Source organism: Muntiacus reevesi, chromosome 2 (genome assembly GCF_963930625.1).
Source record: "Muntiacus reevesi chromosome 2, mMunRee1.1, whole genome shotgun sequence".
Classification (NCBI taxonomy): Eukaryota; Metazoa; Chordata; class Mammalia; order Artiodactyla; family Cervidae; genus Muntiacus; species Muntiacus reevesi.
Genome location: NC_089250.1, coordinates 216,196,190 through 216,223,715, shown reverse-complemented (window position 1 = coordinate 216,223,715; position 27,526 = coordinate 216,196,190). Strand labels below are relative to the sequence as shown.

The 27,526-nt window shown below is 43.8% G+C and overlaps 1 protein-coding gene across 4 annotated transcripts; it reads right to left on the bottom strand.

Annotated features, from left to right (window-relative positions):
* Nucleotides 1-270: 270 nt before the first annotated feature.
* On the bottom strand, nt 271-27,526 carry ZFP1 (ZFP1 zinc finger protein). 4 transcript variants are annotated; one of them, XR_010661660.1, is made up of 5 exons: nt 27,400-27,526; nt 21,191-21,249; nt 5,707-5,833; nt 938-3,950; nt 271-353 (listed from the first exon to the last, which is right to left on the bottom strand). XR_010661660.1 is itself a non-coding variant. In XM_065925019.1 (4 exons), the coding sequence occupies exons 2-4, from the start codon at nt 21,203-21,205 to the stop codon at nt 3,879-3,881; spliced, it is 231 nt and encodes a 76-aa protein (XP_065781091.1). In that variant the 5' UTR covers nt 21,206-21,249; nt 27,400-27,526; the 3' UTR covers nt 3,736-3,878. The 4 variants fall into 4 exon arrangements, 2 of the variants coding, with proteins under 2 accessions (XP_065781091.1, XP_065781090.1); XM_065925019.1 differs by lacking the exon at nt 271-353 and having other exon boundaries at nt 3,736-3,950; nt 5,690-5,833; XM_065925018.1 differs by lacking the exon at nt 271-353 and having other exon boundaries at nt 3,796-3,948.

Sequence of the window (27,526 nt, the reverse complement as noted above, 5' to 3'; positions counted from 1 at the left end):
CTGCACTTTTTCCAATGGTATTTCTGTCTTTATTAGTCTTTTTTTAAGGTTGCATCATGTGAGCAGTGACTGTCAGATATGCGCTCTTGGGAACACAGGCTAAGGGCACAGCACAGCAGCTGGCTGCTGCCCAGGGTGACGGAGCCATCCGCCTTGTGCTGTGGACCGTGTCCGCTTTCATGGGTTATGGTGGTGTTCCACCAGAAACAAATGTCAGCGACCAAGGAATGCATGAAAAATCTCCATTTTTATTTCAGAGAATGCTATTCTCCAGACCTGTAAAATGCTATACAAATTAACAGCTTTTAGATTTTAATTTTACAAAATTTGCCATGCACACACACGCACACACACTCTCCCCACCCCATCTGTCCTGGTGTACACAACACACATACTCTCCCCACTCCATCTGTCCTGGTGTACACACACGTACACACAGTCCCCCACCCCATCTGTCCTGGTGCACACGCACACACACTCTCCCCACCCCATCTGTCCTGGTGCACACACACACACACACACACACACACACACACACACACTCTCCCCACCCCATCTGTCCTGGTGCACACACACACATACTCTCCCCACCCCATCTGTCCTGGTGTACACACACACACACACACACACACACTCTCCCCACCCCATCTGTCCTGGTGCACACACACGCACACACAGTCCCCCACCCCATCTGTCCTGGTGCACACACACGCACACACAGTCCCCCACCCCATCTGTCCTGGTGCACACGCACACACACTCTCCCCACCCCATCTGTCCTGGTGCACACACACACATACTCTCCCCACCCCATCTGTCCTGGTGTACACACACACACACACACACACACACACACTCTCCCCACCCCATCTGTCCTGGTGCACACACACGCACACACAGTCCCCCACCCCATCTGTCCTGGTGCACACGCACACACAGTCCCCCACCCCATCTGTCCTGGTGGCATTTGCCCCTGCACGCTCTCTTTTCCATGGATTATGTTCTAGCTGTGGTACATCTTTACCATAGTTTATTCAATGATTCTCTTACCAATGGTCATTCATATTGTTTCCTTTTGTCCTTACCAAAAAATACAATATACATTGATAAATATACAGTTTAAGGTGCTGGCACTTTTTTTTCTTAGGGATGGATTCCCAAAAGCAAGTCTGCTGGGTTGGCCCTTGAACAACAGGGGATAAAGGCACAGACCTTTAGTGTAGTTGAAATCCCAAGTATAACTTAAGTCGGTCCTTTGCATTCAAGGTTCTGCATTCACAGATTCAACCAACAGAGGACTGGAGTACATACTCACTGAAAAAAATCTGTGGATAAATGGACTTGCACATTTTAAACCAGTGCTGTCCAAGGGTCAACTGGATGTATGTTCTTGATGTTAAAAGACAGAGTCATAATTATCTCCAAGGAGGCTGTCACAATTTATATTTCTAACAGCAGTGTATGAAGTGACCCTCTTCCGCGGCTTCCTTGCCATTAGATGACAGTTTAGAAAGACAAGACTTACTGGACTATGGATATTCTGACAGATTTGTTCAGAAAATCACTCATGTTCATATACAGTCACAGCACATCAATAATCTCCAAAAATAACTACAAGAAAGAAAGGCCAGTTACAGCAGCCATTTGCTGAATCAACACATGATCTGTGATGAATAAGGAGAGGAACTTGTGAATTTGAAATGAGGCCTAAAATGGTATTTGAGTTATGCAAAAATAAGAAATTTTTTTAGGTTAATAAAGTGTTTGTGAGTCTTTAAAAGAAACACATAACTTACATAAGTCAGATTCCATAGGAAAATGCTTTTGGTTGATGACAGTGAGACTCATGGAAGTAGAATTATCTCCTTTAAGTAGAATTCTGCAAAAGTTTATTTCTAAAGTGGACTATGCATATGGGGGCTTTAAAAAGCAATATAAGACATTTATTGACAGTTACTTAAAATAAATTATTTCTCTAAGTCTCTGAAATGTGACACTTGAACTACACATGCATCCTATTTGTTGCAAGACAATGTATAAAATATTAAGAGAAATAGGGAAACACAGGAAAATACAAGTGGTTCCTGGGTTACACAGTATTTTGGTAAGACATGCATTTGTACATAAACACCCCAGTGAAACACAGGCACACGACCGGTGCGGCTTTCTTTACAGTTCATGCTCCGTGTTGCACACTGCCTCCTTTTCACTCTCTTCAGTTTCCCAGTTATCTCACACTTGCATACTTATGTGTCAGTAATACTTCTGGGAAGTCTTCAGCAAACCCAGAAGGCTAAACTGTCTTCTGTTGACTGACAAGGCAACTCAGTAACAGTGTGCCCACAAGAGGAGATAACGTGTGCTCTCTGGAATGCATCCTGGATTGAAAGGTACTGAAAAATATGTGACGCTCAGGATTGAAAATTGTGTTTGGATGTCCTAATTATTAGGACAAGAATGTCAAACTCTCAGTGTCTGTTAAATTTACATGTGCGGATCTAAAACACATTGCTTTTTGTGTGTGTGTGTGTGGCATATTCTTGCACACAACCACTGAATCCGTAGAGTGCTGTCTTTAGCTCCTTTATGCGGCCCAGAATACTTCATTACTGAATAATTCACTCAGGATTTCTAAAAGCTCACTGTAATACAGGTAAGTTTGTCTATTTACAGTTGGATATATTCTGGTACATATTGTTTACCTGGGTATCATACCTAACTGTTGGTACAATATTGTTCTTAGGGGACCCCGTTTTTACACATTTGAGTTGACAGATTGCAGTAAGAGTTCCCATGTTCCTTCAGCACCTTGGTGAGGTTCCTCGCCGTGGGACAGGTTCTCCTTGGTACAGGTGGGCTGCAGTGTCAGGGTCTGTCCCCAGTGTGAACTCTCTGATGGACACTGAGTCGGGACTTCCTGCTGAAGGCTTTCCCACACTCAGCACACTCATACGGTTTCTCTCCCGTGTGGATTCGCAAATGTAATCTAAGAGTTGACCTCTGGCTGAAAGTTTTTCCACACTCAGTGCATTCATAGGGTTTTTCTCCAGTGTGAGTTCTCATGTGTATAATGAGTTGTGAGTTCTGGATAAAGGATTTTGCACATTCGCTGCACTCATAGCGTTTCTCCCCTGTGTGAATTTTCTGGTGTATAATGAGATTTGATTTCTTGAAGAAGGTTTTTGCACATTCATTACACTCATAGGGTCGTTCTCCAGTATGAATTCTCTGGTGTGTGGTAAGTTCAAATTTCTGGGCAAATGTCTTGCCGCACTCGCTGCATTCATAGGGCTTCTTCTCCATATGTGCTCTCTGGTGTACAATGAGGTTTGACTGATGCGTGAATGCTTTTCCACATTCCAGACATTCAAAGGGTTTCTCCCCAGTATGAATTCTCTGATGTTTAATGAGGTTTGCTTTATGGGAGAAGGTTTTCTTACACACATTACATTCGTAAGGCTTTTCTCCAGTATGTATTCTTTTATGACTAATGAGGAGCGATTTAAACGAGAAAGCCTTGTCACAATAATTACAGATAAACGGCTGCACCAAGTTCCTAATTTTCTGGTGTTTAAAAATGGCTTCTTTATGGCTGAAGGCTTTCCCACTTTTATTATATTCCGAGTATTCCACTCCAGGATGGGTTTTCTCTTGTTTCAGATAGAAGAGTGCTTTTCCAAATCCATTACAGTCATCTGCTTTCTTTCTTATATAGTTCCTATTGCTAGTAAGTAAGTCTGAATTATATCTCAAAGTTTTTTCATATAAGTCATATTTATAGGGTACTTGTCTTAAAGAAACAAAGTCTGCACTAAGGTTAAATGTTTTTCCAAAGAAATTATTATCTCTTTCTTCGATTGTGGTTTGGTCCTTAAAGATTACAAACGGTCTCGCCTGCTCATCTGGGCTTCTGTGGTCTGTCTCCATCTGGTCATCAGCCTTCCATACCTCTAGGAAAGAGCACATGAAATACTGTCAACCTTTTCACCATAATGTTACAGAATGTGAAGCTCCACAAATGTTCCACTGCAGGGCTGTCTCTTTCTTTAGTTTGGGATCCAGTCTTTCAGTATAAAAAAGTCCCCAGTTCCAAGGTTTCCTAGTTCTTAAACAATGAAAGAAAAAGACAAAGCCTGTGGCAAAATGGACACAGACAACACCCCAGGTTACAAAACGGCCTTAAAAGTGGGTAAAGTGAAATAAAAACAACTGATGTGGGAAGGCTGGCAATTCCAGAGACAAATGAGACTTGGTGTCCTCAAGGACACCAGCTGACACAGAACAAGATATTAAGTAGATGTTAAGGGAAAAAAACCAGACAGATCTAAGTTGAGCAGCCAATGCTGAGACTCTTAACTGTGGTCAGATGGGTGCCACATCAACACACTCAAGGCTCTTTCCCCTTTCCTCTCCTCTGTTCCTCTAGCAAGTTTACCAGTAACTCCTAAAGGCAACATTCTCACAGGTTTGCAGACAGAATCCTATGCGGAGCTCCAAATCTCCAAAGTCAGATTTTTGCAAGTTGGAAGGCAAAATCCAGAAACTCATATATTCTGTAGAAAATATAAAAGGGATCCAAGATCCTTTGGACAGAATCACTCAATGCTACTGCTGGGTGCACTATTTTTTTTCAATCAAAGTTGTTGGCGAAAGTGTTTCTATCATTATATCTTATTTTTCTCCTTTCATGTGTTTAATTTCTTTCTCAAACCAGTCTAAGTCCCTGCTTTTATTCCAAGGAATCTCAAGGATCAAATTTACCTGACCTCCATCTATGCTGTACGAACCTTTACTTTCATCTCTGTATTACTGGATATTCCTGACCCTTGGGATCCTGAGGTCATTTGTGTCACTCTTGTACTGAAAAATGCGTATTTTCCTTGAGGCTATATTCCAATTCCCATGACCTACAATATAGAAGTCACCATTCTGGCTAGATGACAATACTAATGAAAGAGAAACTAATTGTGAAACAAAGGTTTAAAACATGCTAGGAAAGAATCAAGGCTTGAGTATGAGAGGCCAATAGATATAAAAATGAAACAGGAAAAGAGCTAAGCAGGAAGAGACTGATGTTTGGAGGCACGACTCAAGATATGAGGTACACAAGTCATCTGTCCTCAGCTTTCTCTAAAGGTTTAGGGATTTGAAAAACAGATTTCTAAACAATACTTCAAAGGTACCAACCCATTCATAATCTCTAGGATATCACTTCCACTGGCTTCTATAAGATTCTCCTTCCCACCTTCCACATTTTTCCTAGTATGTTCCTTTTTTGGGGGTGGGGGAGAATTTGGCTTATAATGGGTCTTAGTGATGCATGGGGGATCTAGTTCCCTGACCAGGGAGTGAACCCGGACCCCTTGCATTGGGAACGTGGAGTCTTGGCCACTGGACCATCAGAGAAGTACCTCCCTAGAAAGTTCTGACTGGAAATTCTAACTCTGATACCCACAACTATTCTTCCTGACCCAGCTTGAAAATCTGGTTTGATAATATTAGAGACCTTGATAATGGAACATCACTCCTAACTACTTGGACTTGTGAAAGCCTGAAAATAAAGAAGGCAGAACTTCAGAGTCTGCACTACCTCAGCTTTAATACATGAAGCTTGAGACCAAAACCACCTAGTAATTCAGAAGCTTGTAATCTTGGGTAACTGAGAGAGGACCCAAACCCTGAATCAAACCCGAAAGCTGTCCTTACCCACTGACAGTAAGTTGCTGTAATTCTCTAGCATCACGTCCATGTAGAGGATCCTCTGAGAGGGGTCCAGTTGCTCCCATTCCTCCTGGGTGAAGTCCACAGTCACATCGGTGAATGAAACTGATCCCTGAAATGGCATATTGCTATTTATTCTGATATGATCAGCATTTGGTGATGCAGGAAGGACACATAAAAACATACTCTATGTTGTAAAAGAATCATCTTTAAAATTTACATATGACACCAACTGTAAAATTTCATTGTTTTGTCATGCCTCCAAAAATACCTTTATAATAGTTAAAGCATTTATTCAGATTCCAATAAATTCCAGCATTATTATGTTTGGCAGACATTAAGATTAAATATTAATATGCAGTATTTAATGCTACCAGTTAGTGGTGTTGCTCGTATACGCATTACTTTCATGGTCTCAAACTAGACAATATTTAAAGAGTTAAAGCTCTGAATATTTAAAGGCAGAATATGAAATTCCAATTACAAGATAAACTATGAAGCATGGGTAAAGATCTCTCTACCACATCCACACCATGAAAAAGGCAGAAAAGTAAAAACTAACACGTGAGACTACAAACTAAAAGGCTTCTGCCCAGCAGAGGAAACCGTCAACAGACGAAAACCTCGTCAGACACGAGCTGCAAATAATCTACCAAATGAGAGGAGATACTTGCAAGTCACGCATCTGATGAGGGGTGAATTTAGCAGGAAAAAACGCCAATATGATTAAAAAGACAGGCAGAGGAAACAGACATTTTTCTGAAGACATACAAATGGCCAACAGGTACATGAGGTGTTCAGAATCACTATTCATCAGGGAAATGTGAATCAAAATCACAGTGAAATAGCCATTCTTACAGGTGTGGTGCCTATATATATATATATATATATATATATATATATATAAAGACATAACTATTTACACATCCTTTACATTGTACACGGCACTTTAAGTTATCTCAGTTCAGTTCAGTTGCTCAGTCGTGTCCGACTCTTTGCGACCCCATGAACAGCAGCACGCCCGGCCTCCCTGTCCATCACCAACTCCCGGAGTCCACCCAAACCCATGTCCATCGAGTCGGTGATGCCATCCAACCATCTCATCCTCTGTAGTCCCCTTCTCCTCCTGCCCTCAATCTTTCCCAGCATCAGGATCTTTTCCAATGAGTCAGCTCTTTGCATCAGGTGGCCAAAGTATTGGAGTTTCAGCTTCAGCATCAGTCCTTCCAATGAACACCCAGGACTGATCTCCTTTAGGATGGACTGGTTGGATCTCCTTGCAGTCCAAGGGACTCTCAAGAGTCTTCTCCAACACCATAGTTCAAAAGCATCAATTCTTCAGCGCTCAGCTTTCTTTACAGTCCAACTCACATCCATTCATGACCACTGGAAAAACCATAGCCTTGACTAGATGGACCTTTGTTGGCAAAGTAATGTCTCTGCTTTTTAATATGCTGTCTGGGTTGGTCATAACTTTCCTTCCAAGGAGAAAGCGTCTTTTAATTTCATGGCTGCAATCACCATCTGCAGTGATTTTGGAGCACGAAAAAATAAACTCAGTCACTGTTTCCATGTTTCCCCATCTATTTCCCATGAAGTGATGGGGCCAGATGCCATGATCTTAGTTTTCTGAATGTTGAGCTTTAAGCCAACTTTTTCACTCTCCTCTTTCACTTTCATCAAGAGGCTCTTTAGTTCTTCTTCACTTTCTGCCATAAGGGTGGTGTCATCTGCATATCTGAGGTTATTGATATTCCTCTGGGCAATCTTGATTCCAGCTTGTGCTTCCTCCAGCCCAGCGTTCCTCATGATGTACTCTACATATAAGTTAAATAAGCAGGGTGACAATCTACAGCCTTGACGTACTCCTTTTCCTATTTGGAACCAGTCTGTTGTTCCATGTCCAGTTCTAACTGTTGCTTCCTGAGCTGCATACAGGTTTCTCAAGAGGCAGGTCAGGTGGTCTGGTATTCCCATCTCTTTCAGAATTTTCCACAGTTTATTGTGATCCACACAGTCCAAGGCTTTGGCATAGTCAATAAAGCAGAAATAGATGTTTTTCTGAAACTAACTTGCTTTTTTGATGATCCAGCAGATGTTGGCAATTTGACCTCTGGTTCCTCTGCCTTTTCTAAAACCAGCTTGAACATCTGGAAGTTCATGGTTCACATATTCCTGAAGCCTGGCTTGGAGAATTTTGAGCATTACTTTACTAGCATGTGAGATGAGTGCAATTGTACGGTAGTTTGAGCATTCTTTGGGATTGCCTTTCTTTGGGATTGGAATGAAAACTGAACTTTTCCAGTCCTGTGGCCACTGCTGAGTTTTCCAAATTTGCTGGCATATTGAGTGCACTCCCATTCCCCACCTGGCGTGAGGCAGGCAGGCAGGTGGGCATGCACACACTGAACTCCACCAGCTGGCTGGCTGGCGCGTGCGCATGTGTGGAGTTGTGGCATGTGGGATCTAATTCCCTTACCAGGGGTTGAACCTGGGCCCCCAGCACTGGGAGTGTGGAGTCTTAGCCACTGGACCGCCAGGGGAAGGAGAGTGCCGCAGAAGCACGGAGGCTGCGACGGACGGTGCAGAAGCTTAGTGGCCGAGAGGAGCTTAAGTTATCTAGAGATGATTTAAAGTATATGGGAGGATGTATGTGGGTTAGATGCAAATACCACGCCTTTTATATAAGGAACTCGAGCATCTGTAGACTTTGGTATCTAAGGGGGTCCTGGAACCAACTCCCCGAGGATACTGAGAGATGACTTATCACCGTGTTTATTTCAGTATAATTTACAAAAACCAAATATGCAAACAACCTGAGTATCCACTGATGGAATATCATTCAGGCATAAAGAAGAATGGAATCTTGCCATTTGTGACAACATGGACCTTATGCTACATGAAATAAGTCAGATAAAGATTTATGGTCTCAATTATGTGCACATTCTAAAAAAAAAACAACCACCACAACCATGTAGATACAGCGAACAGACTGGCTGCTAGACGCTAGATGGTAGAAGTAGGAAAGTTAGGTAAAAGGGGCCAAAAGGTACAAATTTCCCCTTAGAAAGTAAGTCAGATAATGTACAGCATGGTGACTGTGGTAATAATATTGTATTGCATGCTTGAAAGTTGCTGAGAACAGATCTTAAAAGTTCTTAGACTCAGGAAGTTATGTGTGTATGCTCAGTTGTATCCAACTCTCTGCAGCCCCATGGACTGTAGCCCGCCAGGCTCCTCTGTCTATGGGGTTTTCCAAGCAAGAAAAAGAGTGGGTTGCCATTTTCTCTTCCAGGGTATCTTCCTGACCTAGGGATCGAACCTGCATCTCTTGCATCTCCTGCATTGACAGACAGATTCTTTACCACTAGTGCCACCTGGGAAGCCCAGGAAAACTTAGAGGAAGTAAGAAAAAAATATGAGATAAAGATTCGAACACTACAAATGACCTAGTCATATTGCACAAATTTTCAGGTAACCCAGAAGTATTGTCTTACAACATCCTACAGGCATCTTTACCATGCGGCCTGGGAGCAGAGAATGCTGGTGGTAGGTCATCGATGCCTAGGATCAATATCACTGAGGTCAACAACCAAGATTTTCCCAGTAGTAAGTATTTATTCCTGTTTTCAGATCACTTCTGAAATTCGTTACAAAAACAGGAACACTGGTTAATTTCCCAAGGAATAAATTGAGTACAGAGGACCAAGATCAGTCTTCACCCTTAGAGGCAAGCTGTAGAGCCCTTGAGTCTAAACTTCGCTTCCTTTCACTGCATCTCAGCTGCTACCAACACTTCCTAACTCTGATTTCCTGTCTCTTAGTATTCTCATCTACTCCACATTATAAGCTAGCATGATTTTTCTAAAGTATAGCTCTAATTATAGGATCGGCTGGATCCTATAGAAACATCATCCATTATCTCTTAAACTAGTGACTAGCCCAGCGTTCAATCAACACATTTCAAACTCCTCCTCCACCCTCCTTCCCCTGACTCCTCTCTCTGCACAGATCCTCCCACTTGGATCAGGTCACAGATGGCTTAGATGGGACCTTCCATTATTTGAGTCCTTCCTCTTTTAAACCCTGGAGGACTTTGGTTGAAATACATGTGGCATGTATTTCAATCTGCTTTCTTAAAAAAAAACACAAAAAACCAAAAAACCTTATTTCTCTTACTGTCCCCATTAGATGTTATGATTTTCTAGACCAGAAATTGTTATCTCTGTATTTCTGTTAGCACGAACTACATGAGTACAAGTTAGGTACTCAAAGAAAATAACTTTGTATGAGTTAGAAAACTAGAGCTGTTTCTCCTTAGAAACAAAAGGAGACAAACATAGTATTTCAGGTTCATTTTTGATATAAATTTCTCAGGGCTGAGGTACACTGACTCAAAGATCTTCCTTCTCCATGAGACCCTCAACTTCTGTAGGTAACTTCACTGCAGACAGAGACAGAGGGAGGAAATCTGCCGGAGGTCCCCAAACCATGCAGCTGCGTGGGCCGAGAGCAGGTAGGAGGCCAGCGCGCCTTCAGAGCAGACGTCCACTAGAGGTCTCCTGCCCAGTCGGGGGCTTTGGCATCTGAGATGGCTGCTGTAACCTCACAGAGCGCCCAGAGAGAAGAAGCTGCTCAGCATGTGCTTCTGACTCTCTGGCCCAAACTGTGCTTCACAGAGGGGACAGAATCTTGCCGGCAGGACCCCACTGGGCACCTACAGCCTGACCAACAGGCACAGAGCCTGGACACTGCGGGAGGCTCGTTGTGCTCCGACGGCGTGTTCTCGCACCAGAGACAAGACTCTGGGCTCAGAAACTTACTGCTTGAGTCCTGGGCTGACAGCTGGAGGCCTGTGTGAGAGGACCTGGAACATGGAGCGGGTGGCCGTGACAGGGCGTGCGGGAGATCAGGTGCTGTTTGAAGGGTGGGCTAGTGCCCTCCCTCTCCAGAGTTCCCCCAAACTTCACTCTTTCCTTTTCATCTGAGCCTCTTCCTTCTGTCCACACACCTGTGACCTCAGGAGAATGGTCTCACTTCTGTATCACTTGAAAGATCCGTAATCACAGAATATATGCCCGAGCTATGTTCGGTGCTGGGACAAACACGAAGCTCCTAACGTGTGAAGCTGCAGGTCTCGGGGCGCTCTTGGTACTACAGGTCGGGGGCGGGAGGCGCTCAGCCACAGACAGTCCAGCCTTGGGGCCCGAGCCCACTGTGGCTCCAGGGATGTGACACCCGCCGGGATCAGTGAGGTCTAAGGGAATGCAGCAGGCATGTCTCTGTTTCTGAATTTAATTTTGGTTTTACACTGGTGAGTAGTTCACTTAAGATGCCACGTTCGCTAAGACTTCCCAGGCGGTCCAGTGGTTAAGATTTCGGCTTCCAGTGCAGGGGTGCGGTGCGACCCCTGATTGGGGAGCTAAGACCCCACACACCTTGCTGCCAAAAAAAAAAAAAAAACCCACCAAAACATTAAAAAAGCAAGTCTGTAACAAATTCAATAAAGATTTAAAAAATGGTCCACACCAAAAAAAAATTTTTTTTAAATGCTGTGGTTAAGTATTTAGCAACGCGATTCACTAACATACATGGGTATCTACATATTCCTGTGCTATACAGTAGGTGCTTAATGATCTCTTTTCTAGGGTGTATATGATAATTCCAACCCCCTAATTTATCTCTCTCCTCAACCCTTCCTCTTTGGTAACTATAAGTTTGCTTTCTACATCTGAGATTGTGTTTTGTAAATTATTTCATTTGTAGCAATTTTTAGATTTCACTGGGCTTCTCTGATAGCTCAGTTGGTAAAGAATCCACCTTCAATGCAGGAAACCCCAGTTTGATTCCTGGGCTGGGAAGATCCTCTGGAGAGGCTACCCACTCCAGTATTCCGGGGCTTCCTTTGTGGCTCAGCTGGTAAAGAATCTGCCCACAATGTGGGAAACCTGGGTTCGATCCCTGGGTTGGGAAGATCCCCTGGAGGAGGGAAAGGCTACCCACTCCAGTATTCTGGCCTGGAGAATTCCATGGCCTGTACAGTCCATGGGGTCACAAAGAACTGGACATAACTGAGCTACTTTCACTTAGATTCCACCTGTAAGTGGTATCATATTTGCCTTTATATGTTTGACTTACTTCACTATTATCTCCAGGTCCATCTGTGTTGCTGAAAATGGCATTATTTTATTTTATGGCTGCAGAATATTTCTACATCTTTATCCATTCATCTGTCAATGGACATTTTGCTACTGTAAACAGTGCTGCAGGGAATCTTGTGAGCATGTGCCTTTTCAAAGTGTGGTTTTCCCTGGACAGACACCCAAGAGTGGAACTACCGAATCGTCTGGCAGGTCTGTTTTTAGATTGTAAAGAAACCTCTATACTGATCTCCACAGTGACCGTTACCAAGTTTATATTCCCAACAGTGGCTTAAGAGGGATCCCTTTCTCCATGGCCTTTCCAGCATTTCTTGTTTGTAGACTGTGATGATGGCCATTCTGATTGCTGCGAGGGGATACCTCACTGGAGTGTTGATTTGTATTTCCCCAATAATTAGCAATGCTGAGGAGCTTTTCATGAGTAAAATTTACCTTTTGAATTTGGGTTCCTGAAAGTCTACCCTATTTGAAGTCGTTTGTGATTATCTACCCAAGACATTTTTTGAGGGCCCCTGTCATTTACAGCCCCAAAGGTCTGGTGATTATGAAGTGCCCCTAAGCACTGACTTTAAAGCTGTTTTTTAATAAGAAATGGCCAGAAGGTGGCAGGGTTTCTTCTTGCCCTGTTCTGGTTACTCAGGGAATGTGAGCCTGAGGGAGGGAAGGTCCTGTTCCTTGGTTACAAATTAGAGTGGGATGCACCTGACCAGACACCCAAGGGCCTGTGTCTCCTCCCTCTTACCCTTCATCTTCCAGACAGAGCCCTAGCCCTGAAAACCTCCTGTTATGGGTACTGTCATCGGAGGAGGGGGCGGCTCCAATGGGGCAGGTTGGAGATGGTCACCACCCCCCCCCACAGGAGAGGTGGCGATGAGGTGACCTTTCAGATCTCTTCCAGGCCAAAAGGGCCACCTTCCTTTGGTTGCCCAAGTCCTGTTTTGGCTGCCCCTGCACTTGGAAGACTGTGGTTCCACGCAGAGGGGACCAGGCACGACGGGTCAAAGGTGACACGTTTCTTGGTATATCTTCCCCAGCACCCTGCGTTTCATGACAGTCCAGCCTTGGGACCCAAGTCTGCTCAGGCACCAGGGATGTGACACAGCCTGGGTGAATGAGGCCCAAGGGAATATAGTAGGCATTTCTGTTTTTCTTTTTGAATTAACATTTATATTTTAAACTGGGGAATACTGTTTGTTCTGTGTACATCAACTTGACTCACATATTGACAGGTGCCTACACATTCAGTTTTGGACTTTTTTTCATCTAGGTAAGTACAGTGTGAGTACAGTAGGTCCCTGTCCATTAGCTCTTCTCCATATACAAGAATGTATGTGTATTCCAGCCTCCTAGCTTGTCCGTCAGCCCCATCTTTCCCCTCTGGTAACGATAAGTTTGTTTTCTATAGCTGTGACTCTTTCTTGTTGGTAAATTAGTTCATGACTACCAAGTTTTACATTTGACCTATGAATGACACCTTACGCTTGCCTTCTGAGTGTGACTTACATCACTCAGCAGCAGCATCTCCAGGTCCTTCCGTGCTGCTGCCAATGGCATCACTGACTCACGAGCCAGTAGTGTTCCACTGGCTTTATCTTTCTCTGTTCACCTACTGGTGGACAGTTTGGTGCTTCCACGCTTGGCAGCTGTCAGTAGTGTTACAGGGGGACTTCCTGGTGGTCCAGGGGCTCAGACTCTGAGCTCCTAATGCAGGGGGACCCGATTTGATCCCCAGCCAAGGAGCTAGACCCCACATGCTGCAGTGAAGACTGAGGATGCCTTGTGCCACAACTAAGATCTGGGGCAGCCAAATACATAAATACTTCTTAGCAACAGTGCTACAGAGAACCTAGGGTGCGTGTCTCTTCCAGTTGTGCTTTTTTCCTAGACACAGGTCTGGGAACGGAATTCCTGAATCATCTGGCAGTTCTATTCTTAAAATTTCTTTAAGATTTTTTTTTTTATGTGGACCATCCTTAAAGCCTTTATTGAATTTGTTACAATCGTCTTCTGTGTAATGTTTTGGTTGTTATTGCCACCAGGCATCTGGGATCCCAGCTTCCGACAAAGAGATCGAAGCGTCACCCTCTGCATTGGAAAGCGAAGCCTGAAGCATCGAACCACCAGAGAAGTACTTCTTCTAAGATTTTTAAGGAACCCCCACACTGATCTTTCTAGAGGCTGTTACCACTGACATTGCCACCAGAAGCCGGGGGGTTTCCCTCTTATCCTGTCCCACTCCTGTATTTCTTCTTTGTAATTTTTGTGAGGAGGGCCGCTCTGAATGGTGCCATAGGGGTAGCTCATTGTATTGCTGACTGGCATTTACCCCAAAATTAGTGATGTTACAAATCTTTTCATTTTCTTAATTTCTTAAACAATGTGAGTAAAATTTAATTCTTGAAACTGGTTTCTGAAGTCTTTGTCTATTTGAGGTCGTTTTCAATTACCGACAGTATTTTTGTGAGGGCACCTGTCATTTAAGGCACGGCAGACCTAGTACACAGAAGTGCCCGTAAGCACCAGTATAAGAGTTGCTGCTAGGAAAAATGGCCAGAAGGCTACAGAATTTCCTTCAGCCCGTTTTGCAGTCTCAGGAAAAGTGAGCCACAGAGAAAGTCTTATTTGTGACATGGAAATCAGAGTGGAACACACCTGACCAAACGACCACCGGCTTGAGGCTCACTATGTCCTCCTCGATACTGTCATCCCTGAGTAAACTGCAATCCTGGGAAAATCACCTGTTAGGACCCTGTGAGCAGGAGGTGGAACCAGAGGAAGGATGGAGGTGGGAACCCCTGCAAAAGGACCCGTGGAGATGAGGTAACATTCCAGTTTTATTGGAAGAAAGACAGTTCACCATGATTCCGGTGTCCAAGGACAGCCTTAGCTGTAGAAGGACATTAATGGACAACAGTATGTGGTAGCGAGCACAGGAAACAGCCAGCGCATCCAATGGGGGGCATTGTTGGTGCATCCTCCCAGCTCCCTCAGCAGAAGGACAGACCAGGAAACGGACCAAACACGAACAGACTGCAGCAAGGAAGAGTGACGGTGTTATGAGTCCAGACAAAATGGAGTCTTCAGCATACTTCAACTTAATAAATACTTTTACAATACCGAATACATGACTTTAAAGGTTCTGATAAGTTCAAGACCAACTTGATTAGAACTCCATATATAACTAAATAAATTTCTATCTAAAACTAAAAACAATGTAAAACTATTATATTTCCATGAAAAAAAAATTACATGGAAAGGAGAAAATGAAGAAAAAATGACCACTCTCGTCCACCCGGGCCTCAGTGACCTGGGTGGTGTCATAGCCCTGGGGACCCAGCAGCCTAGATCTATGGGCTGGACACTGCGGGGCTTGGGGCACCAAGGAGGGCTGCCGGGACATGAACCCCTCGCTGCCTCTACAGCGCCTGGGCCCCTCTGGAGCAGACCACAGCTGACCAGTCAGGCACACTGGCACCTACACCCGGCTACTGCACCCCCAAAATCCCGGACACCTGGGCTGGCAGCACTTGGAGAGGTCCCCCTGTCTCCATTTCTCCTGGGAGGGGGGTCCCCAAGTTCAACTTCTTACAGTCTCTCCACCTATGTAGAAAACAGCCTCAAAACAGGACTTTTCTGGGTCTCAGATGGCTCTTGCCGTCTCAGACCCAGGGGGTGGGGGTGGAAGGGTGGTTGTGAGAGGAAAGGGGTGCGGAGGAGGGACACTCAAGCTCTCCGGCGATTCCTTAGGCGGTCTGCACGCTCCCTGACGACCCAGGAACGCCACACTGGCTCGGGTTCTGGGTGCCCACCGCGGTCTGGTGGAAATGCTGCCGCCCTGTGGCCGCTTCCGGGAACAACACCGCTAAACCAGGGGCGAACAGGTGCTTCCCGGACAGAGGCCTGCGGGATGCTGATGGAACCCGCTCTTGAGAAACACCCTGGCGTAGTTCAGAGAAACAGGATTCAAAACGGGCCTGACTTTCAAAAATCAAATACAAACGGTAGATTTTCCTCACACTTAATGGAAACCAACTATCCGCACCTTGAAACAATCTCTGCCTCCCTAATTCTTAAGAGATTGCCAAGCAAACCTACAACCATCATCAGGCAGCCCTCACCAGCAAATCAGAATAAATTCTGGAGACCTGCAGGGAGAGAAGGGAACCCTCCTCTGCTGCTCCTGGAAATGGAAATTGCGACCAGCCACAATGGAGAACCTTATGCAGGTTCCTTTAAAACAAAACCAGCACCTACCAGGAGATTCTGCAAGCCCTCAGCAGGCCCTATATTCAGGGAAATGCATCCTTCGAAACAACACAGGCACCCCACATTTCAGGAAGGCATTCTTTCCCGGTGCCAAGGTGCCAAAGCAGCCATAAAATCCTTGCACACAGGGGTAAATACTGAAGCTATGCTTCATATATGCCTCAAATACTTAGCCATAGAAAAGAATGAAAAAATGCCATTTGAAGCAACGTGGAAGGATCTAGAGATGATCACGGTGTGTCAGGTAAATCACACAGACAGACAAAAATGGCACAGGGTATTGTTTATAGGTGGAATCGAAAAATGCAATCAACTAAAACTTGTTAGCAAACACAGTCTGACTCCCAGTTACACAGCAAAGGTAAGCTTATCAAATTCAAGACGGGCCCTGGGGGTGGGGGTCGGGGTACGAAGATCACCGAGAAAGCCGGAATTCAACAATCCATGCGCAGACACAGACACATAGTCAGAGAGACCCCCAGACACATCGAGAACAACGAGCAAGTACGGGCGGGACAGAATTAGGAAGTGCACTCAACACTGTCAGCAGCTACGGGGGGGTAAGTCCAAAAGGAACAGACGCGTGAACACAAAGGAACCCACTGCTTGTTCCACCACAAACAAACATGGCAACAGGAATCGATAGGCTCCAGTGCAAAATACACATTACAGGGAAAGGAGAAAATGAAAACAAACGCATACCCAACCCCTCAGGCCTGCTGACCGGGGTGCCGGCACGCCCCCGGAGCCCCACAGGCCCAGCTCCCCAGCCCGGCCCCAGGGCTGTGGAGGGTGTGCGGGCGCAGAAGCCCTCACTGCATCTACAGCGCCTGGTCCCCCCTGGGACACGCCACAGCTAACCAAACTGCCAGGCACTCCTGCACCTATACCGGGGCTACTGCACCCCCAAAATCCTGGGCACTCTGGGCTGGAAGCATTTTAAAGTTCCCATCTCCATTTCTCCTGGTGGGGGGTTCCCAATTTCAAATTCTTCCTTACAGAATCCACGTATATAGGAAACAGCCTCAACACAGCACCTTTCTGGCGGCTGAGATGGCTCTGGCCAGGCGGGGGTGGTGAGGGGGCTTTGTGAAAGGAAAGGGGCATGGAGGAAGGATACCCAAGCTCTCTGGTGTCTACTTGGGCAGTCTGCACGCTACTCTACAGCTCAGGTTCTGGGTGCCCACTTGACTGACCAGAGCCGGCAAAAGTGCTTCCGCCTTGTGGCCATTTCCTGGAACAACATCGCCAAACCAGGGGCTCTGAACTGTGGTGTTGGAGAAGCCTCTTGAGAGTCCCTGAACTGCAAGGAGATCCAACCAGTCCATCCTAAAGGAGATCAGTCCTGGGTGTTCACTGGAAGGACTGATGGTGAAGCTGAAATTCCAATACTCTGGCCACCTCATGTGAAGAGCTGACTCCTTGGAAAAGACCCTGATTCTGGGAAAGATTGAGGGCAGAAGAAGAAGGGGACGACAGAGAATGAGACGGTTGGATGGCATCACCGACTCAGTGGACATGGGTTTGGATAAGCTCTGGGAGTTGGTGATGGACAGGGAGGCCTGGCGTGCTGCAGTTCATGGGGTTGCACAGAGTCGGACACGACTGAATGACTGAACCAAACTGAACTGACACGACTGACTGAACTGAAATGACCCCGCCCTCAACAAATAACCTAGGGTAGCTCAGAGAGACAAAATTCAAAACAGGCCCGACTTTCAAAACCCGATCGCAAACGGTAAATTTTCCTCACACTTAGTGGAAACCAATTATCCGCACCTGTAAAGAAACTCCGCCTCCTCTTAGAGAAATGCCAAGCAAACCTACAACCAACCATCATCAGGCAGCCCTCACCAGCAAATCAGAACAATAAACGCTGGAGACCCGCAGGGAGAGAAGTGAACCCTCCTCCGCTGCTCCTGGAAATGGAAATTGTGACCAGCCATGATGGAGAACCTTATGCAGGTTCCTTTAGAACAAAACTAGCACCTACCAGGAGATCCTGCAAGCCCTCAGCAGGCCCTATATTCAGGGAAATGCATCCTTCGAAACAACACAGGCACCCCACATTTCAGGAAAGCACTTTTTCCCAGCGCCAAGGCCCCAAAGCAGCCATAATACCCCAACACAGGGATAAATACTGAAAGTGAAAGTGGTGTCTGACTCTTTGCGACCCCATAGACTATACAGTCCCTGGAATTCTCCGGGCCAGAATACTGGAGTGGGTAGCCTTTCCCTTCTCCAGGGGATCTTCCCAAACCAGGAATCGAACTCAGTTCACCCGCATTACAGGAGGATTCTTTACCAGCTGAGCCACAAGGGAACCCTCCTCCGCTGCCTCTGGGAATGGAAACTGCTGAGACAAGATGAAGACCTTATGCGGCTTCCTTTAAAACGAAACCCAGACCTACAGCAAGATTGTCCAAGCCTATATGTATGGAAAACTATACTATGAAAGAAGGCACCCCAACGTTCAGGAACCCATTATTTACAATAACCAAGATATGGAAGCAACCACAACACCTATGCACCCAGGTTTATATATTGAAGTTGTGCTACACATATGCCTGAACAATTACTCAGCCTTAGAAAAGAATGAAATCATGTTATTTGCAGCAACATGGCAGATACTGGAGATGATCACACTATATCAAGTAACTGAGACAGAGACAACTGGCTCAGGGAATGCCTTACAAATGCAATCTGAAAAGACAAATGGCACAGGGGATTCCCTAAACCTCAATCTAAAAATAAATACAATGAATTAACTTAGGAAATGCAAAGAGATTCCCAGAGTTAGACAAAGGCTTAGGCTTAAAAAAGGCAAATATACAGTGATTGAAGAGATAACCAAGGAGATTGGGATGAAACCATACACACTTATACACAGACAGAATGTCACAAAGAGACATCCACAGATACATCAAAGAAAAATGAACCAGCATTGGACAGAACAAAGAAGTGTGCTCAACACTCTGTCATAAGCTACAGGGGAAGAGAATCCAAAAGAGATCAGATACTTAAGTATAATAGAATCCACTGGTGGGCCACACACAATAGCATACTAAATGAAGTAAGTCAGAAAGAGAATGACAAATACCATATAAAATTACTTATATACGGAATCTAAAAAATAAAACAAACTAACCTATCTGTGAAACAGAAACAGAATCATGCCCACAGAGAATATACCTGTGGTTGCCAAGCAGCGGGGGTTGCAGGAGAGATGGGAGTGAGAGGTTAGGGTCTGCAGATATAAGCTATTACATATAGATAAACAACGAAGTCCCAATATATAACACAGAGAACAATATTCAATATCCTATGATGAGAAAGAATATTTTTTAAAAAGAATGTATATGTATGTATAACTGAATTACTTCACTGTACAGCAGAAAGTAACACAACATTGTATATCAACTATACTTCAGTTAAAAAATAATTTTTTTTAAAGGGCCAAAGACCTTAACAGGCACTTCACTAAAGATATAGGGATGGTAAAGTAAATGTATGTAAAGACACTTAAGATGTCAGAGAAGTATCAAATTATACTGCGAAACACCTATTAAAGTGGCCAAAGTTCACAACCCTGACAACACCAAACGCTGGCAAGGATGTGGAGCAACATGAACTCTCTCTCACTGCTGGTGGGAGTGCAGACACTATAGCCACTCTGAGAGACAGCTGGGCAGTTTCTCACAAGCTACTCTTGCTGCACCATCTAGCTTTACCACCCCGCATTAGTCTTCCTTAGCATTTACCCAAGTGATTAACTTACATTCATAAAGACACTACACAGACATGTTTATAACTGCTTAATTCGTAACCAACAAAACCTGGAGGCAACCAAGATGTCCTTCAATTGCTCAATGGATAAATAAATAGTGCTACATTCAGACCATGAGATATTATTGGGTGCTAAAAAGAAATAAGCTGTGGTTCAAGTCATGAAAAGACATGGAAGAACTTTAAATGCAGATTATTAATGAAAGTCTGAAAAGGCTACATACTGACTGATTCCAACTGTGTAACATTCTGGAAAAAGAAACCACTGATATATATATATAAATATGTAATATATATATATATATATATTTTACTGCCCCTCCAATTCTGCCAGGTGCTCAAGGAAAGGGAGGGAAGGGATGAACAGATGAAGCACAGGGGATTTTGTGAATAGTGAAGCTATTCTCTAAGATACAATAATGGTGGATACATGTATTTACACATTTGTCAAAACATACAGAATGCACAATACCAAAAGCAAATCCTAATGTAAACTATGAACTTTAGGTGGAGTATCAGTACTGGCTCATCAATTTTAACAGCTATACCACATTAATGCAAGATGTTAATAACAGAGGAAACCATGTGTGCAGAGGGAGAAAAGAAATTCTGTACTTTTCACTCAAATTTTCGGTAAGCTCACAACTATTCTAAAAAAATGAAGTCTATTCATTAAAAGCAAAACAAAACACACAGAAAGAGAACAGTATAATTAGTATGCCATCTCATAATAAGCTGTACTTGAGTAAATATGTAGAAGTACATTCTGGAATGCTACTCAAGAAAGTAATGACAACGGAACTCAGGTAAGTTAGGGGGAGAATTTAAATACATATCCAGATCTTTAGTGAGTTTTCTGGCATCATGTTAATCTCACTGGAAAAATAAAATAACACTGTATTACCCTGAAGAATGCTATATGAAATAACCAGAGACAAAATAATAATCTGTTTTTCTTCCCGGGAATGCTGCTCAAAACACCATCTATGTGAACGTTCATAAAACTAATTATTTAGACCTAATACTCGAGAACCAAGGAAGTGGTATTCATAATCAATGCAAGAATTGCTTAATTAATTACCTTGATTTACTTTTTTTTTTAATACCTGATTAACTTGATTTTACTTTTTGTCTGCTGGTATTGATTATTCTTACTATGTTTTTCTGAATTTTACTCATTTATACCTTTCATTTCATTTTATAGGTCCTTATATATTTCCTCAAATGCACAGAAAAATTAGGAATAAACAACTCACCTGGGATTTGTTCATTTTCTGCAGCTTCTGGATAAAGGCAGAGAACTACGAAGGCAGAACTGGAATAGAGGAAAACAGCAGGTATTGTTATTAAAGGTCTGACTTGCCTCAGAACTTCCAGAATGACTTGTTTATAAATCCTTACACATCACCTGAGAAAATTCCACCTCGTGGGCTAGTCCTTTTGCCTGTTCAGAAAGGGCAAAAAGGATCATGCTGGCAGAACCCACTTTCAATCAAACATTATGAAACATCTGAAGAGGTAAGACTAAGACAAATATTACCTGACAAAACAACAGAAAATATAACTGGTTAAATTATCAAACAGGGAATTTAAAATTATGATTCATATATTAAAGCTTCGTGGAAAAGATTTACAAAATGAATTAACAAATAGGGAACTTCAAGAGACGGAACCATCAAGAAAGAAATGGAAATGCTAAAAAAAAAATGCAGTAACAGAGTTGAAAGACCATCTTCAATATGCAATGCTACAACAGAGCTGAGAAAATTTTCAGTAAATCTGAAGATAGGTCCAAAGAAATTACCCAAACTGAGACACAAAAAGGAAGTTTAAAAAAAGAAAAGGACAAAGAATCCAAGGGCTGTACTGCAATATCAAATGGTCTAACAAAAATGTATTGGAGGGACTTCCCTGGAGGTCCAGTGGCTAAGACTGCACACTCCCAATACTGGGGGCCCAGATTCAATCCTCGGTCAGGGAACTAGATCCCACTCACTTGCACAACTAAGAGTTTGCACGCCACAACTAAAAATAAGATCCCATGTGCTGCAATGAAGACTGAAGATCCCATGTGCCCCAACTAAGACCCAGCACAGGCAAATACATAAATAATTATTTTCAAAAATAATGTAGTGCCAAAAACTTGGCAGTCCAGTGGTTAAGGCTCCGCATTTCCAACGCAGGGGGTGCAGGCTCAATCCCTAGTTGAGGAAGTAAGATCCCATGCCGCTCAGAGCAATTAAGCATGCTCATTGCAATTATTGAGCCCGCATGCCACAACTATCCTCTGGGGGCCGCAACCAAAGATTCCACATGACACAATGACAATCCCACGGGCTGCAACTAGGACTCGACACAGACAAATATATAAATAAATATTTTTAAAAGTAGTATTTGAAGACTTAATGACCAAGAATTTTCCAAAAATGGCTATTATCAAACCTCAGATCCAAAAACTAGGATAATTTATCCAAAAAGAGTAAGTATCAAAAAACAAAGATACACCTGGACATATCATATTTAAGTCAAAGTTAAAGAGAAATTCTTGAAAGCAGCCAGAAAAAAAAAACCTGACATATTACATAAAGACATATCTTTTTTTTTTTTATTGCTCTTCTTAAAAAACAAATTGAAAGTTTGTGGCAACTCAGCATTGTTAAATAATGGTTAGCACTTTGTAGTAATAACATTTTAAAATATTTATTTATTCATTTGGCTGCACTTGGTCTTAGCTGCAGCATGCAGGATCTTCAATGTTAGTTCAGACATAGGATCTCCTCATTGCAGCATACAAACTCTTAGTGGTGGCATGTTGACCTAGTTCCCTGACCAGGGATTGAACCCAGGCCCCCTACGCTGGAAGCACAGAATCTTAGCCACTGGACTATCAGGCAAGTCCCAGTAATAACACATTTTTTTTTCATTTATTTTTATTAGTTGGAGGCTAATTACTTTACAATATTGTAGTGGTTTTTGTCATACATTGACATGAATCAGGCATGGATTTACAAGTATTCCCCATCCCGATCCCCCCTCACCTCCCTCTCCACCCAATTCCTCTGGGTCTTGCCAGTGCAACAGGCCCAAGCACTTGTCTCATGCATCCAGCCTGGGCTGGTGATCTGTTTCACCCTAGATAATATACAAGTTTCGATGCTGAATAACGCATTTTTAAATTAAGGTATGTAGAGGACTTCCCTGGTTGTCCAGTGGCTAAAACTCCACGATCTCAAAGCAGGGGGCTTGGATTCAATCCTTGGTTGGGGAACAAGATCCCGCATGCTGCAACTAAGAGTTCACTGGCTCCAACCAGAAGACCCCTTGTGTGTGCTCCGTCGGGAAGTCGTGTCTGACTCTATGACCCCATGGACTGGAGCCCACCAGGCTCCTCCATCTGTGGAATTTTCCAGGTGAGAATACCAGAGTGGGTTGTGATTTCCTCCTCCAAGGAATCTTCTCAACCCAGGGATAGAACCCTGGTCTCTTGCATGGGCCGGTAGATTCTTTACCAATGAGCCACCAGGGGTGGCCCTGCCACAACTAAAGATCCCACGTGCTGCAACTCAGATCAAAGATCTCACCTGTGCAACTAAGACCCAGCACAGCCAAATAAATAAAGTTATATACATTGTTTTTAGGCATAACACTATTGCAGACTTAATAGACTGCAGTATAAAGGCAAACAAATTTATATGAATTGAGAAAACAAAAGATTCATATGACTTGCTTTATTGTAGTGATCTGGAACTGAATGCTGTTTCTGAGGTTTGCCTGTACAGAGGAACCAACATAAAAAATCAGTTTTTCATCAGGAACTATATAAGCTGGAAGGCAATGTAGTGACATCTTTAAAAAAAGAAAAAACTACCAATCCAGTATTCTATACCCAGCAAATATATCTCAGGAAAAAAAAAAAAAAAAAAGTGAAATAAGGTAAAAACCTTATCAAACAAAAACAGAAAATGCATTACCAGTAGTCCTATACTACAATAAAAAAGAAATTCTTTTTTTTTTTTAATAAAAAATTTTTAAAGACGTTCTTCAGGTAGAAGGGATACCAGACAGAAATGTGGATCTACACAAAGAAATAAAGATCTCTGGGAGTGGTTAAAATGAAGAGAACTATAAAAGACATTTTATCTTACTTTCAATCAATCTAAAAGATAACTGATTGTCTAAAGCAAAAAGACCAGACAAGTTTTGTGAACTTATAGGATATGTAAAAGTAAAATATGACATTAATAGCATAAAAGATGAGATGATGAAATTGTTGATGGAAGTATAGTTTTAAGGATCTTACCTTACACACAAAGCATTGGAATATATTTAAAAGTTCACTGTGATTCACTCAAGTCTATTTGAGCCTCCTCCCTATTTAGTATGATACGTCCATCTGTGTTTCACATTAACCAGACCTCCTCAAAGGTAGGAATGCCTACTTGCCATAAAGATGTTTTCTTCTGATGTGAGCAATGTAACTTCTTAAAAAAGTAACATTCTTTCTCAACTCTGTAAGGGGTCATGATGACTTGAGGTTCACTCTGCATATGCTTACTTGAACTACTGTATACTTGGTGAACTTTATGTCAGTATGTCATTTTGGTAAATGATCCTCTGTCTCAAAAATGGACAAGAGATCGCCACACTGACTGAAGTAGTCAGAAGAGTGTCTAATATCCCTTATATATGTGGAATCTGAAAAGAAATGATACAAGTAAACTTTCAAAACAGAAGAAGACTCAACAGACTTAGAGAACAAACTTGGTTTGGTTGCTGAGGGGAAGGGTCAGCTAGGGAGTTTGGGATGCACATGTACACAGTGCTGTATTTAAAATGGATAACCAACAAGGACCCACCGGACAGCCTAGGGAACTCTGCTCAGTGTTATGTGGCAGCCTGGATGGGAGGGGAGTTTGGGGGAGAATGGATACATGTATTTGTATGGCTGAATCCCTTTGCTGTTCACTTGAAACTAACACAACGTTGTTAATCGGCTATACTCCAACACAAAATTAAAAGTTCAAAAAAAAGTATATGACTATGCTTTCAACATCTAACAGGCAGAACAGTTCTCGGAGCTCCTAAGTCTGTCTCTTGGGTTATAATCCTCAGGTTGGCTCAAATAAAATTTTCTTCTTGATTGTTAATTGAATTTTTACCAACAACAGCTAGATCAAAACAAAAAGGACAGGGGCTCTCCTGGCAGTCCCCTGGGTAAGACTGCTTCCACTGCAAGGAGCATGGGTTCAATCCCTGGTTGGGAAACTAAGATCCTGCATGACATGCAGCACAGTGGGAAAAAAAAATAGTAGAAGGATAAGAAAAGATTCCTTGCACACATTAATCAAAAGAAAGCTGGACTGATTAATATCAAAGTAGACTGAATAAGAGAAATTACTAGGGATAAAGTGTGATATTACATAATGTCACTGTGATAAATGACAATGACAAACGTATCAAATCACCAGAACACGTAACAATCCTAAATGTTTATGCACAAAAGAACTTCAAAATATAAGAACCCAAAGTTGATAAAACTGAAAGAAAAGATAGGCAAAATCCACAATTGTAGCTCAAGAATTCAGGATTCTTTTCTCAGTAGGTGACAAGACACTCATATAGAAAACCAGTAAGGATACAGAAAAACTAAACCACACTACCAACAAACTTAACCCATTTAGTATTTATAGAAAACTCTACCACTAACTGTACAATAGTCATTAAAGTACATAAAAAATATCCTCAAGGTATAACATATCCTTGGCCATAAAATAAAACAAAACTTTTATTTTTATTTTTGGCTGTGCTGGGTCTTCACTGCTACAAGCAGGCTTTCTCTAGTTGCAGCGAGTGGGGGCTACTCTTCATCCAAGTGTGCAGGCTTCTCACTGGTGGCTTATCTTGTTGCTGAGCATGGACAGTAGCTGCCCCAGGTATGTGGAATCCTCCCAGGATTGAAGCATGTCCCATGCATTGGCAAGAGGACCCTTAACCACTGGACCTCCAGGGAAATACAAGTCAACAAGGTTTAAAGAACTGAATTATGTAACAAAGTATATTCTTTAACCAAAACAGAATTAAGCTAGAAATCAGCAATAGACAAAGATCTAGAATATCCCCACTGTTTAGAAATTAAACAACAAATTTCTAAACAACCAATGGGTGAAAAAGGAAGTCACAAAGGAAGTTTAAAAAACTAAATGGAAATGAAAAACAAAACATACCAGAATTTGAGGGGTGCAGCTAGAGCAGTATTTAGAGGATAGTTATAGCATTAAAATCAATGTCAATAATAATGGGAGAGACATTACTACAGATGGTACAGACATTAGAAAGTTATTCTTTTACATTAAAAAAATTAATAACCACTAGCTACACTAATTAGGGAGAAAAAAGAGCAATCTCAAATACACATAATAAGCAAAGTAGGAAATATCAAATACGAGAGAAAAAATGAAATAATGGGGAAAAGAGTCCATCTTCAATAGCAATAAATTACAAAAGAATACGATAAAAACGCAAATATTCATGAAAAAACTCACAAAGGGTTCCTAAGGGGGAAAAAAATGAAAAATTTGAACAAATGGGAAGGCCTATAGTAAGATCTAACATTATAAAGGTGTCCATGCCCCCTAATTAAATGTAACCATCAACTGGATCGTCGAAGCACGAACAGATTTTTAACATATAATTTATTCTAAAGTATCAGTGGGAATCATTAGCAAAGGTGTATAATCTCAAAACGGTGGAGGTTTGGGGGTGTCCAATAAAAGTAGTCAACTCAACCACTGAAAAAATTGTAACGCCTCCCCGGTAAAAACTACTGGTGAGCAAGATTAAGAGGCAAAATAAAAACTGCCGTTCGTGTGACGGGATCAGCTGGCTGCACCACCTCGGGTAAGCGCGGGAACGAGCGGAGACGCAGAAGAAGGGCGCGCCTCGGAGAGGCCAGGCTGAGGGCCCGGCGGGGAGGTCCCGGCGTCGCCGTCCGCGCCTCGCCAGGGCGCTCTGGCCGCCCTCCTCCGCGAGGCTGCGGCTGCGGCCGCGGCGCACGCGACGCCCGCGACGCCCGCGCGCTCTGAGGCGCGCCCGGCCCCTCCCCGCCCCGCCCGCCGGGTCACGAGCACGCGCGTAGGCGCGCCCGCCCGCCGGCTCCCAGAGCACGGCGGCGCGGCCGGAGACCTCCGCGGCCGGTCGGAGGCGCCCCGCCGGACAAAGGGAGGGAGGCCGGCCCGCGCCGCCGCCCGCCCCCGCGCCGTCCCCGCCCCCGCACGTCCGGCCGGGCGGTCTTGCCAGCCCCGAGCCGCCGACAGCGCCGGGCAGCCGCCGACGCCGCCCCGAGGGTCGCCGTCCCGAGGGGCTCCGAAGTTTGGGCTCCCGCCGCGCGCGGGCACGAGCCCGCCCCTCGGCCCCTGCCCCTCGGCCCCCGCGGCCCCGCGGGGCGCCGTGGCAGGCCCCCTCCTACCTGGAGGGGCACAGCCTCCGCTCGTGGCGCAGGGCCAGGCTGGGTCAAGGTGCGGAGACCGGGGCCCTGTCACCCACTCGCGGCTGCAGGTGGGGGAAGGGCGGCCACCGGCGCGCTCGCAGTAGTG